General features: G+C 41.0%; 1 protein-coding gene across 1 annotated transcript; it reads right to left on the minus strand.

Moving 5' to 3' along the window:
- Positions 1-8470: 8470 nt before the first annotated feature.
- Positions 8471-9454, minus strand: LOC131355084 (trace amine-associated receptor 13c-like). Its single transcript, XM_058393302.1, has one exon. It carries the CDS (start codon positions 9452-9454, stop codon positions 8471-8473), a length of 984 nt encoding a protein of 327 aa, XP_058249285.1.
- Between the last annotated feature and the right edge of the window lie 4824 nt (positions 9455-14278).

The following is a 14278-nucleotide window of genomic DNA, read 5'->3' on the forward strand; positions in this document are numbered from 1 at the left end:
CACACAGCATGAAATGGCATGAGGCCAGTGGCCACTCATGTGAGAGAATCATGGGCGTAGTCGGCCCATGGGATGAACTCACTCCACCTCTGTTGTTCCTGGCTGCAGTAAGTATGAAGATATCAGCAAGGCCCCGGGTTGTGCTGTTCTACTTGTCTGTTAGATTCAGGGCAGTAACCGGTGGTCAGGCTTATGTTAATGTCCAATCTTTTGCAGAAGGCCTTCCACACTCGAGAGGTGAACTGTGAACTGTCAGAGACGAGTGCACCCACTCTGTGGTTCACTGATGGATGGGTATTGGTGTGTCGTGGGGCATTCTTGGGGTGGTGGTTTGTGTTGCTGGGCCCTACAGATCTCCTTCATAATATTCCAACAAATAAGAGCGACTATGATCGGGGAGGGTAGGATGGGTTCCAGTGTGGGTTTCACGAGGGTGGGGTCATGGCAGCATGATAAAGCATTGGCCTTACCATTCTTTGATCTGGGTGAGTAGGTGACTGTAAACTGGAACCATGTAAAGAACGTGCTTCCACGTGATTGCTGATGACGTACCCCAGGAATGTGATTGTGTGATGGTGGAATTCAAATTTTTGCTCTTTGATGAATAAGCTGTGTTGTAGGATTCATTGTAATACTTGATATACATGGGACACATAAGGGCCAATGTTAATGCACTGGTTTAAAAGGTCTCTGAAAATTTAATTTACAAAAAACTGGAAAACTGCTATAGCATTATTTAGTCTATATGGCATGATTAAGTATTCATAGTGGCCTTGTGAGGTAATGAAGGCCGTTTTCCATTCAGCTCCCTCTCATATCTGGGTCAAATTGTATGCACTACTCAGGTCCAGCTTGGTAAATATCCACGCCACTCAAAGCTGATCCAACACCAGTGGTACCAGAGGTAAAGGGTAAGGGTGCTTTACCATAATGCCGTTCAATCCAAGTAATTTTTAAAGGGCCACAATCCGCCATCCTTTTTGATGAAGAAAAAGTCTGATGCTGCTGCAGAGTTAGAGGGGCAGATAAAGCACAATGACAATGCTTCTTCAAAGTATTCATCCAAAGGCCTTGTTTCTGGGGCAGATATCAGATAGATGTGATTCTTGGGAGGGGCAGAATTAGGCAGGAGATCAATGCAGCATGATTGATAGGTGGAGCTCTCTAGTGACATTTGTTTTTGGGTCATTTTAGCGTGGGTTAGCTTGTGGACTTATGCAGAGTTCACACTGAAAGATCTGCAAAGTCGTCGGATCACAGTTGTTTTCACCCTGCACGACTCTCTGGGGTAGCATTCAGTCGTTGCTGTGTTCACACTGCACAATGGATCAGCGACAGGAGGTTTCACACTGCATGACTTCACAATAGGAAGAATCTACACAATCTGCGTTTTACAACCAAACTTACACAAGAAATAATAAGGAAATAATGCAAGATCATATGTGAGAACAGAGTTCTTGTGCAAGACTGAAAATGGAACCCCGCAAAAAGTTTGCCATCCAAATGGTCTGTATGGGTAATAAGGATTGTGCGTTCTGCATAATTGAACAAAAGAATCATTTTGCATTGTGCTTCTGCTTATGCGGCTGGTCAAGCAAATGTTTCTGCTTTATTTCTGTTTGATGCTATTGCAAAGCTTATTTATTTTGATAACTATTTTTTTTATAAAAACCTATAAACTCTATTAAACTATAATATTGTGCTCCATGCTTGCTGATATTGTGGTCTATAACTCCCCGAACTGCCTGCTGCCCTGTGTCATGCACTCTCATTGGGTGTAAGTCATAGGCAAAGTATTTTCCAGTCAGAAGTATTTTTCAGTCAGTCCTTTCACACCGCACGATTTTCAGCAGGTCCAGATATTTAGCATGTCAAATATTTCACAGGCCTTGGCGATGCATTGGCAACTCGCTTAGATCACGTCTTTGGTAATTCACACTGCTTGATTGTCACTCGGGTGCACAAGCTCCGATTTGCCTCTGATTTCAGGCATTTGTCAGTGACTTTGCAAAACTTGTCGGTGACTAAAGATCAGGGCTAAAATCATGCAGTGTGAACTCGGCATTACTGATGTATGGAAAAACCTATGACTGCATCAAATGCAGGAGTGAGGTGCAAATGGAAGTGGCATTATTTTAATTAAAATACATATAATTTTAAGTTATGTATTTAAAATTATAAGTTTATTGTTTCTTTGTGGCCCAGTACCAAATGATCCATGGCCCAGTACTGGTCCATGACCTGGTGGTTGGGAACCCCTGCCTTAGAGGGTCTGCTGGGAAGTCTTTCTGAGCAGTCGGTGCAGTGATGACCAGCTTGGCCACAGTAGAAACATAGTCCATATCACTGGCACTGACGATCATCAGGTGCAGCCTATTTGCAATGTCTCTGATGTATCGATTCAGGGAGGGTTTAAACTAAGTGTATGCTTGAGGGATCTGGTTATGAATGAGATCGTTGATACAAATGGTTGTTTATATGCATTGCACCAGAGATAAATCCTTGTTGCGGCATGCAAGTTAGGTTTAAAGTGATATTGTCGTTCCAGATGCTCTGAGCAGTGAGGGTGCAGAATGTTTCATCATATTCAGTGCGGTGCTAGATCCCTGGTGGAGCAGGAGTAACTAGTCTGAATTTTGTGGCCCCTCAAACGGGTATTTGAAGACATCACAGAGTAACTGGGCGATATGGGTGTAAGAGTTTCTCACGTGAGTATCCCCATCCCAGACTGCCATGGCCCAATCAAGGGCTTTTTCAGTGAGTAATATGAGCATGAAGGTGCATTTATTGCATTTATTGTAATGACTTGACCTAGCTGTGCCACTATGGCCTGAAGCTGTTGTAAATCTGCTGGACCCAAAGGTGGCAAAGTATCCTGTAACAAAGCAACTGCAGGATCCATTTGCGGTTTAAACAGTGTTTAATACCACAACCAGAGCAGAATAATACTAAATGTATGACAAAGGCAGAGTAGGAAAACAAAGCACTAAGTTCAAAGCCAGAGAGATCAGTCCATAGAGCAAAGAAATCCAATAAGGGCAAAAACACAACATCAGAAAACAAGCACAGGGTCATACACAGAAAACACAATCAAAAGACAATGGAGAATATAACTTGGTATGCAGTAAACTAACAATAATTTGCTGGGAAGAAGCAGTGTGGTAGCAGTATTTAAGTCCATAAAATCCAAAAAGTGCAATTCAGAAGTGCTCCATTGTGACCCGTAAGTGTCAGTAATAGGGGAGGGTTCGATCTAGTGGACAGGAGAGAGGTTCATAGATATAACTTGGTGGGGGTGTCTTTTGTGTGTGTGTGTGTGTGTGTGTGTGTATGTCTGTGTGTCTCTGTATATTCTTCAAATGCTAAATGCTATCACAGACTCTACAACACGCTGATGGTCATCAGTTTAATGGAATTGGTGTGTGTGTGTGTCATTCAAGTGCTAATTGTTTACAGATTCTGTATCACTCTGTTGGTCAGGATCATAAAAGAAAATTGGGGTGTGGGAAGGAAAATGATAACAATATTTGGTCATTGTTCATTGAGGGGATGTTTGTCTACATATCTAGGCATGTGTATCTTGTTAACAAAGATGAAGCAATATGCCATGTTGTACATCTAATAACATCATTACAAACATCATTACACCCGTTAACCTTTGGCCTTCAGCTGACAAAATATAATTTGATAAAATATATATCATTTGACCTTACATTTAACTAACAGCATTAACGGATTTGAGAGGGGTTTGAGAACAATATCATATATGGATAAACAGGCAATCATCATAACACACATGCACAAACCATTTCCAAAATGGCATGACTCACTTGTCTAGATGAACACCAGTAGCATCAAAAAAGCCCCAATATGGAAATCAGACACAGCCAGAGAGAGCAGCAGCATTGACACTGCATGAAGCTGCTTGAAGTGAAGAACAGAGATAATGACAAGCAGATTTCCACACACTGTTAGCAGAACCACAGCAGCTAAAAACACGTATAGTAAGATATAAACTGCAGGAGATGCAGATCTCTCTGGACAGGATAAATGCTCACAGTGACCAGACTGTTAAAACTCCATCAGGTTCATGAATACAGCATCCTGAAAAAAACACAACCATAATCAAATGTCTTATGGCTCAAACAGCTTTGATGCTCTGCTCAAAAAAATGAAAGGAACCCTTGGAAACACATCAGATCTCCATGAGAGAAAATTGGGAAAATCATCTTTATAAAAATCATGAAAATCATCAGTATAGAGATCTCCTCTATACTGATATGACCTGGGTAATGTGTTAGGAACGAAAGGATGCCACGTTGTTTGATGGAAATGAAAATTATCAACTGACAGAGGGCTGAATTCTAAGACACTTTCTAAGTGAAAAAATGATGCAGCAAGCTAGTCCATTTTGCTGAAATTTCATTGCAGCAACTCAAAATGGATCTCAGGAGTTTGTATGGCCCCCACGTGCTTGTATGAATGCCTAACAACATCGGTGCATGCTCCTAATAAGACAGTGGATGGTGTCCTGGGGTATTTCCTTACAGATATGGACCAGGGCATCACTGAGCTCTTGGACAGTCTGAGGTGCAACCTGGCAGCATTGGATGGACCAAAACATAATGTCCCAGAGGTGTTCTATTGGATTTAGGTCAGGGGGCCATTCAATGGTATCAGTTCCTTCATCCTCCAGGAACTGCCTGCATACTCTCACCACATGAGGCCGGGCATTGTCATGCACCAGGAGGAACCCAGGACCCACTGCACAAGCGTAGGGTCTGACAGTGGGTCCAAGGATTTCATCCCAATATCTAATGGCAGTCAGGGTGTCATTGTCTAGCCTGTAGAGGCCTGTGCATTCCTCCATAAATATGCCTCCCCAGACCATCACTGACCCACCACTAAACCGGTCATACTGAACAATGTTACAGGTAGCATAACATTGTTATGATATGAGAACGCTTCCTACGCTTGTGCAGTGGGTCCTGGGTCCAGTATTGTGTTCTTTCTTTTGGTCTAGCCCTGTCACCATGCACATTTACAAAATGCATCGATGCTGCCCTGGCACCTCTGTTTCTCCAGGGCACCTGTGTACTGAATTACCTGGACTACTGGCTCATCCTCGCCCAGTCGAAGGCCATGGCATCCAGTCATCGAGATGCTGTGGCATCAAGCTGAAACTGGAGAAGTGTGTAGTTTCTCTTTCTCAAAGAACCACCTTCTTGAGGGTACTTTGTTGCATCAGGTGGCTTCCATACTGTCAGCAGTGAAAGCTATTCATTATCCCTTTGGGTCTGCTTCACATGAGGTTGTTCCAGCTGTGGGTTAAGGGTGCAGGCTTTCATCCCCTCAGACCCTTCAGTGCCATAAGGGTTATGCTCTGTGGGCTTCATACCCTTTTTATGTGGAAAAGACCCCAGTTCCTGACCTTGGGTCCCACTCTAGGGGCGTGTCATTGTTGCAAGACTCTTTTGACAGATGCCTTGCTTTAGGGCTGTGGAGCGGTCTTGGACAGCTACACTGCACAGGGTCTCTGGGTGGGCCTTCATCTCTCATGGCACATGTATTGGTGTGCACAGACAGCACTACAGTAGTTTTCTATATCAATCATCAGGGTGGTTTGTGTTTGTGCCCTCAGCAACTGCCTCAACTGGAAGTCTGCATCCCAGTTTATGTGCCCTGGGACAAAAATTGCTCTGGTACAGACCTGGCAGTCTGGGACCCCGCAGTAGCTCTGCTACCAGAAGTCCTAGCCAGAGTGTGCTACAATTGAGTCTACCTTTTTCTAGTGGATCATCGCTGGCCTGCTCAAATTTGGTTTGTGCCCCTCCTAGATGGCACTCCTTGAGAGATTCCTGTAAGGAAAGATCTCCTCTCTCAGGCACAGTGGGCATTCTTACACCTGTGCCCCTAGTTGGAAGCTGTGGGTCTGGCCCCTTGAGGGGAACCAGTTACTAGAGGCAGGCCTCTCATCTGAGGTGGTGGAGACTCTGTTGAATGCTAGGGATCCATCCACTAGAAAGCTGTATGCTCTGAAGTGGAGGCTTTTTTGCCTCTGGTGCGGTTAGCTTGGTCAGTTCACTGCCTGTTTTTTACAGTGCTGGAGTTCTTGCAGAGTTCTTCTTTTTTGGGGCCTGTCCCCCTCTACATTAAAAGTGTACATGGCCGTCATTGCTGCAAACCACAAGGGCATCCTGCAGACCATGCCTCCGCTCCTGGGACCTCTCTGTTGTCCTAGAGGGGCTGCTGAAAGCTCCATTTGAGCCCATGGAATCAGCCTCAGAGAAGTTTCTGATCCTAAAGACAGCTCTGCTTTTAGCCTTGGCCTCCCTTAGAAGAGTAAGAGATCTGCAGGCTCTATCAGTCCCCCCCAGGGTGGGATATGTCTCCAAGTCTCCAAAGTGCCCAGGATGGCCGGTCATCTGGTCATCTTGCAGGACTTCTGTCCTCCGCCCTGTGAGTCAGCGGAAAAGGAGAGGCTGCACTTCCTTTGCCTGGTAAGGGCCCTGAGAACCCTCAGGTAAGTCCTCCTCCCTTTTTATCTGCTTTGAGAGCTGGAACAAGGGCAATTTGGTCTCCAAGCAGTGCTCGGCTGGGTAGTAGAGGCCATTACCCAGGTGCACGATATTGCTTCGCCTCTCCACACATCTTTATCAGGTTCTATATCCAGAACCTGGACCCCACTCCAGGGTCCCAGGTCCTTCAGGTCTAATTGATGTTCTATTCGAAGTTTGCTCATGCTCTCTCATGGCCCATGGGACAAACATTGACCGGCATGTGGCGGCGTGGGTATTGTTCCCATAACATCATTCATGACGCAGCACTGAGGTCCCTCAAAGGGAACTACACAAGGTTACATATGTAACGTATGTTCCCTGGTAACAAGGTGTTGCTTGCCACACCCCATGTGTCCACTCATGCTTCCATCAGACAAGTAGAAGCTAAAGTAATGTGATGTAGATGCCTTTACATGGACTTATTGGCGCATATTCCCTCATCACATGGCCTATCCTAGCCTTTAAATTGCCGTGTGTGCAAACAGAATGAAGCATTCCTCAATGAAGCATTCCCATAGTGTCAGTCATGAGGCAGCATCTTGTTTCCTTCTCAGGGAGCCAGGTTATATACATAGCTTGGTGCAGTTTGACACAGTAGAACAGAATACTCTCTTCTCCAACCTCAGGAGTCTTGGAATACACAAAGCAGCACAGGAATGGTTTGCTTCTGACCTAGAAGGTTGCTTATATCTGGTATCATGAATGGAATCCACATCTGCTCCATGCAGACTCTCCACGGGTGTCCCATAAGGATCAGTACATGGTCCTCGCCTTTTCTCAATGTATACTCACTATTTTGGTGAAGTTATATACTCACATGGGTTCTCTTACCACTGCCATGCTTGTGGGCACAAAAGACTTCACAAGTTTTTGTGTAAATCCTGAAGTTCAAAACGAACACCTGCTTCAGTGGAAGGTATAAGATCCATAAATAATCTGACCTTTTGTACAAAGCAGGTAACATATAAAATATCACATATTTGCTTAAATAGTGACCTAGAGATTGAGCGAACAAGCTTCAAGCATGAACATTCATGTATCCCCTCTGTATGTATATACAGTATCTTGATTCACATCAAGGTTACATTACTGACTAATGCTTTTCACTACTCACTCATATCTGTTTTACTATATTAAAGTAATTTTTTTTTTTTTTTTTTTTTTACCATTCAATGACTTTTTCATCTTTGGATTCTCAGTTTGAGTGTTATGCATTATACAAATGGCATGAAAGCTTTTAGTAACAGCAATTACATTTTTTTTGTCTTTTGTCGTTTCCCCAATTCATACATTTTCACTGAAGCCAGATATCATTCACACAGCATCTCATCTACCCTTTTAAATGCCTTAGTATAGCTAAACATCTATAAAACACTAATGTGTTGATTTACAATTAAGTCACATAATGACAAGTCTTTGCATCTACATGTATTCATTTTTATAAAGGAACTGAATAAGTCTACTGTTCCTTCTTTATTGTGTTATAAAGATGTCTACAGCAAAGATTATACTTGTAACTTATAATTTGTAATTTAATGTTAATGTTAAATAATAATGTTTACCATACCCTTTCAACATCAGATTTTCATTTAATCACAGTTCTTATTGTTGGCCTATATTTTAATTTTTACTATTATTGATATTACTCTGATAATGTACATCTGTATTTTATTATTATATTAATCTTATTTCAAGTTTCTGTAACAAATCAAATTCTGATCTACATAATACAGTAAATAACAAGAAATAAGTATTCACACAATATTGTTTTTGTTTACATCTTTTAGTTTTGTACTTCAGATGTCCATGTTTGCAAGAGCCACTGTGGTTGACTCACTATTTCAAAATCATTTTTAAATTGAATTTTAAAAATGTTATTCACATCATCAGAAACAGTGAAAATATATTCATTAAAGAACACTGATTAATGCAGAGTCTGTTTGGAATATTCTCAGAGTTATGATTAATTTAATGCACCTCCTAAACCACGGATAAAACAGAGCATAAATAACTGGATTAATGGTGGAATTAAGATAAAGTATGATAATGAGTTTCTTAATAGTTTCTGTCTGTATTTCAATAACATCACCTAATAAACTGTAAATAAAATATGGAAGTAAACACACCAGAAACACAGACACTAAAATGCCGAGGACTTTAGCTGCTTTTCTCTCAGATTTCATGGAGTGTGAGGTGATTTTCTGTGTTTTAGGCCGTGTGTGATTATTAAGCTCTCTGATAGCAGTGGCATGTTTCTTAGCAATCACAAAAACTCGAGTATACAATATGATTATGACAGAAAGTGGAAATATAAATGAATATATGAGATCAATTACAGCCCAGTCCGCATTCAGAAAATAAATACATTCTCCAGGACACAATACAGAATCTATGAAGTTGAAATAAAAGATTGTTATGACATAAACCAGACACACAGAACAGTTGGAATAAATCACAATGCAAATCCTCCTCCTACTGACTGTGTTTGTGTAGAGAAAGGGGTTTGAGAGAGCCACATACCGATCTACAGCGATCAGAACAACACTATAGATGGATAGGGTCATGAGGACACCACTAATGAACAAAAAAACAATGCAAAAATCTTTCCCAAAAATCCAACATGACTCAATCGTCCAGATGAACATAGATGGCATGAGTAAAGCCCCAATGAGGAAATCCGACACAGCCAGAGAGAGCACCAGCATGTTGGTTGGTGTGTGAAGCTGCTTGAAGTGAAGAACAGAGATGATGACCAGCAGATTTCCACACACTGTTAGCAGAACCACAGCAGCTGAACACACGTACAGTAAGATATAAACTGCAGGAGATACAGATCTCTCTGGACAGGAGAAATGCTCACAGCGATCAGACTGATTAACCTCCATCAGGTTCATAAATATTGCATTTCTCTAATTTCTAGAGTTTAAATAAAAAGTTTGTTTACATAATTCCACTACTGCACAGCTATTACTGTAAAAAGTCTTAACCAAACAACTTATGTGTCAAGCAGATCTGGTGTTTTTATAGTTTAGAAATTGATCACGCCCCCTGAGTTTGATTTATTTGTTGTCCTGTTGAAACAAAAAGCTTAGCAGATATTGGCCAAAGAATTAAACCTGCAAACTGGTTTGTAAAATAGTCCCAGCTAAACAAACACAAAATGCTTATGCTTAGAAAACCAGCATTATAGATAAATAATGAAAGTGAAAACACATTTTTAGAATAAATCAAGACAGTAAAGTAGGCTTAATTCCTCATATCACAAACAGAAATATCAATAGAAGTCAAAGATTGGTAATTGGCAGTTTTAAAACTTATATAACAATTCAAACTTGCACCTTTTACATATGCTACAATCTATTACATTATATTAGTTTTAGTATAAAACTAAAATAATTTACATTTCGGCAACTTAAAGCTATAGTTTTGTCTTAACATGTAATTTCTGCTGTAGACATAAGCAAAAGTAAAATACTATTTGTTTTTCAATGTTAATAATGATAATATTTTTTTCTGTAAAATGAACAGAGCTGGGATGCAAAGTAACATATCATATTTGCAAATCCACAAAGCTACTGTGTTCTACAGATATACAATGCCCAGGTATAATGAAGCATTTAAAAGGACAGATGAGGATGTTGAATGAATTACTTATTCCATTTGTCTGCATTAATAATATACTTTGATGAATCAGTGAATGTAAAAAACAGAATAGAGGATGTATAACACAAACAATCCAGTTAAACTCAATTCATTTAGCAAAGATTTCACAAGCTCCCTTTAAGATCTGGGACCTGAGGAAAGGATAGAATCTGAGCACTTAAAAGGTATGGCAGGTGAATTTTAAGTGAAAGTGAAAATTTGTGCATTCCACATCAAGAAACATAGACAACTTTATACACTCTACAATCGCAGGATATCAGAGTGGAAGAAGCAGGAGGGAGGATGAACTCTGACCATAGTCATAAGCTGCAAAGTAGTTAGTGGATGTTGTACAGTATACGAGATCTGACAGTTGTATAATGTGAAAAGAAGCAATATATATTCAAAAATATAGTCACCAATCTACAACAGAGCCTGTTCCAGCAGTAATGTCAGACTTGGGGCCCTAACAGTCAACTAAACCCCCCATCCCACCCCACCCACCCCCAAACTCTCATATTACTGAAACAGGTCAGATCTTGGAAACATTCACCACCACAAAATGGTCTCAAAAGGAACTTTCACTTACACAGTCAATCATAAGACTGAAGGACTAATGCAATTAGGCCATAAATTCATGTTCAAATACTCAATTAGCCTCTAAATACTTCAGTCATAAAACCTACTGTTCTATCCAGTAGTGAGGTATTGAGCTCACGTACAAACCAAAATTTCTGATCCAAAGATGAAATTTTACACACAAAATTCTGGAAAGAGCACAAAAGCACTACACAATGGGTCCAGAGCTAAAGTAAAAAAAAAAAAAAAAAAAGCTATTAAATATTCTGCTGGGAAACCTTGGGTGCTGGAGTTCGTGTAGATGTTACCATGACACACAGCACTTACCTAAACACTGCTGAAGACCAAGTTCACCCCATCATGGCAGGATAAAGCTCCATGCTACACTACAAATAATGTTCAGGAATGATTAGAGGAAAATGACAGAGAGTTGAATTAATCAATGACTTCAAATTCCCCAGATCTCAATCTTATCAAGCATCTGTGGGATGTGCTGGACAAGTAAGTCCGATGTATAGAGGCCTCACCTTGCAACTTACAGGACTTAAAGAATCTGCTGCTTCCCAAGGTAAGAGAGACACACACACTTGACCATCCACATGTAGATGTGGAAAATGTGATCCATCAGACCAGGCCACCTTCTTCCTGATGCTCACAGGGCAATGGTAGGTGCTTTTAGTGGTGGACAAAAGTCAGTGTGTTCTGACACTTTTTAACCATAGCCAGAATGTGGAATCGGTATGGCTCAGCTCTATCTATCTATCTATCTATCTATCTATCTATCTATCTATCTATCTATCTATCTATCTATCTATCTATCTATCTATCTATCTCTGTGTGTGTGTGTGTGTGTGTGTGTGTGCGCCTGTGTCAGGGTGTATATATGTATACATACACAGGCAAGAAAAAGTTTTAAGACACAAATACATTGTTGTATGTTTACACTGAAATGTAAAAAAAAAAAAGAAGAATACCAAAACACAGAAAACATGTTCATCATTTATCTAATTCTGTAACAATTTAATCAGCAGGACAACCATCTTACACTTCAAAGATTACCTTTTACAAAACACCTACTATTAGCTACTTAATCAGTGTTAAATTTAATGGCTTTGCAACTTTCTGTTTTTTCATATATTGAAGTGTGGTTGGTCTTGCATGCCCTTCTAGGTGTTAAAATATCTTAAAATAAGATAATGTCCAGTTAGCAAATGATTTGAGTTTATATTATCCATTGGGGAAAGTGACCTGTCATTTTCATTGTAAATGAGAATTCAAAAACAAAACAGCTTTCCTTAGAAATTCATCTATCTATATTTATCTTGAAAAAGAAATGTCATTCTCTACAAGATATAGCCAAGTGTAACATCAGCAGCAGCAATTCCACCACCCAACCGGCAGAGGGAAACATCACCAGAATATTAACCCTTCCGGTTCACTACTGCTATATAGGCTAGCTAATCCGTTTACACAACGCAAAGTATTGCCAGTGTGTTAGCCTGCATACCAAGCCTTGTATGTTCTCTGCCTGTTTGACACTAGTGCATGACCATGTTTTGTTCTTCGTTTTTGCCTCTGATCTTGATATAGATTTGTTTGCATCACAGACTGATTATTACAGTTTCTATGGACTTTGCCTTTTTTATCGACTCTGTTTTGCCTAGCATTTTGGATTATTTGCTCTCTGACTATTCTCATTGAACTTCTGCACATGGAATCTACTGACTCATTGTTACACCAAGAAATACATCTCCGTAGACATGCTGCAACTTGATCCAATCAGGACAGAAGACACATTGGAATGCCTAAGTGCACACCTGCTCAAGAAATCAAATACTTATGAGTGTACAGGCAGTATGGGTGGGCAACCATGTCTCACCCTCTCTCATCCTCAGCACTGGAGCCCCCCAGGGTTGTGTTCTGAGCCCCCTGCCCTACTCACTGTACACCTACAACTGTGTGGCCAACTCCACCAACATCAGTTTGCAGACGATACTGTGGTGGTGGGCCTGATCTCCAACAACGACGAGGCGAGACCTAGAAGAGATTGGAAACCTGGAGACATGGTACCAGAACAACAATCTCCTCCTGAACATGACATGACTTAGCAAGACTAAGGAGCTGATAGTGGACTTCAGTACAAAGCAGGAGAGGAATTACCAGCCCCTCACTATAAATGGGACCCCAGTGGAAAGAGTGGGCAGTTTCCTAGGTGTACCTAGGTGTTCACATCACACAGGACCTGTCATGGTCTTGTCACATTAATACCCTTGTGAAGAAGGCCCGGCAGCATCTTTACCATCTCAGATGCGTAAAGGTCTTTAAACTACCCTCAAAGGTGCTAAAGACATTCTACACCTGCACCATTGAGAGCATCCTGATGGGAAGCAGAGCATCACAGCCTGGTTTGGAAACAGCACCAAGCAGGACAGGCAAGCTCTCCAGAGAGTGGTTCTCAGTGCGAACAGCTGAGCCCACCATCTTCACTGGGCTTCCTGACCTGGAGACTATATACAGCAAGCGGTGCTGGACCAAGGCCAGGAAGATAATGAAGGACCTCAGTCATTCCAACAATGAACTCTTCTCTCTGTTGCAGTCAGGGAAATGTTTCCACTCCTTGAAGGCAAATACAGAGAGAATGAGGAGGAGCTTCTTCCTGCAGGCCATTCGGGCCCTCAGCCAGAACACCTAGAACCTGGACTTTCTGGACTTTTTCTCTTTTTCTCTACATGTCGTACTATGTATGATTTTGTATGTGACAAATAAAATTTGAATTTAAATTTGTCTTCCTTGAGAAACACTGCTCCTGAATTGGCTTTATCATTAAATAAAACAAGATAGTAACCAGTGCGCACAGCACTGTGTGTAGGAGACTCAGATAAGCTAGCCTCATGGTCAGAGTTGGCAAGAAAAATCCCTTCTAAGGTAGACAAATCATAAGAAAAGGCTGCAGCGGGCCAAGATGCACAAACAGTGGATTTGAACCAAGTGACTAGAATCAGGTCTTCTGAACTGATGAGTACATAATTGAGGGGTTTGGATCAAAACAGACTGAATAATTAGAAATTATTTTAAATAGAAAGCAGAAAGACAATGACCCCAAGCTTTCTTCACAGTTGTATAAGAATAATCATACAGAAGAACATAGCTGCTGGAATACTCTCAGTGATGGCTTGGCCAGCTCAATCACCAGATCTGAACCCCATCCAGCTGGTGTTGGAGAAGCTAGACCGAAGAGTTCCAGAATGCTTCCCAACCAGTACAGCAGACCTTTAGGAAGTGCTGCAGAAGGCCTGGGAGGAAATCACACCTGAATATCTGCTAAAACTGATCAGTAGAATGCCACAGATTTGTCAGGCAGTTATTAATGAAAATAGCTTTTTTTTTGGAAAGTTTAACATGCAAAGTTGATTTGACCATTATTCTCTTCATTTTTTATTTATTTACAATCATTTAATTGAATAAAACCAACAAAAGATAATAAAATACATAAGTGT

This window comes from Hemibagrus wyckioides, linkage group LG06 (assembly GCF_019097595.1).
Source record: "Hemibagrus wyckioides isolate EC202008001 linkage group LG06, SWU_Hwy_1.0, whole genome shotgun sequence".
Taxonomy (NCBI): Eukaryota; Metazoa; Chordata; class Actinopteri; order Siluriformes; family Bagridae; genus Hemibagrus; species Hemibagrus wyckioides.

Excerpts from the sequence above, each read along its gene's own strand:
- LOC131355084 (XM_058393302.1), bottom strand. The coding sequence starts at position 9,454 with ATGAACCTGATGGAGGTTAATCAGTCTGATCGCTGTGAGCATTTCTCC.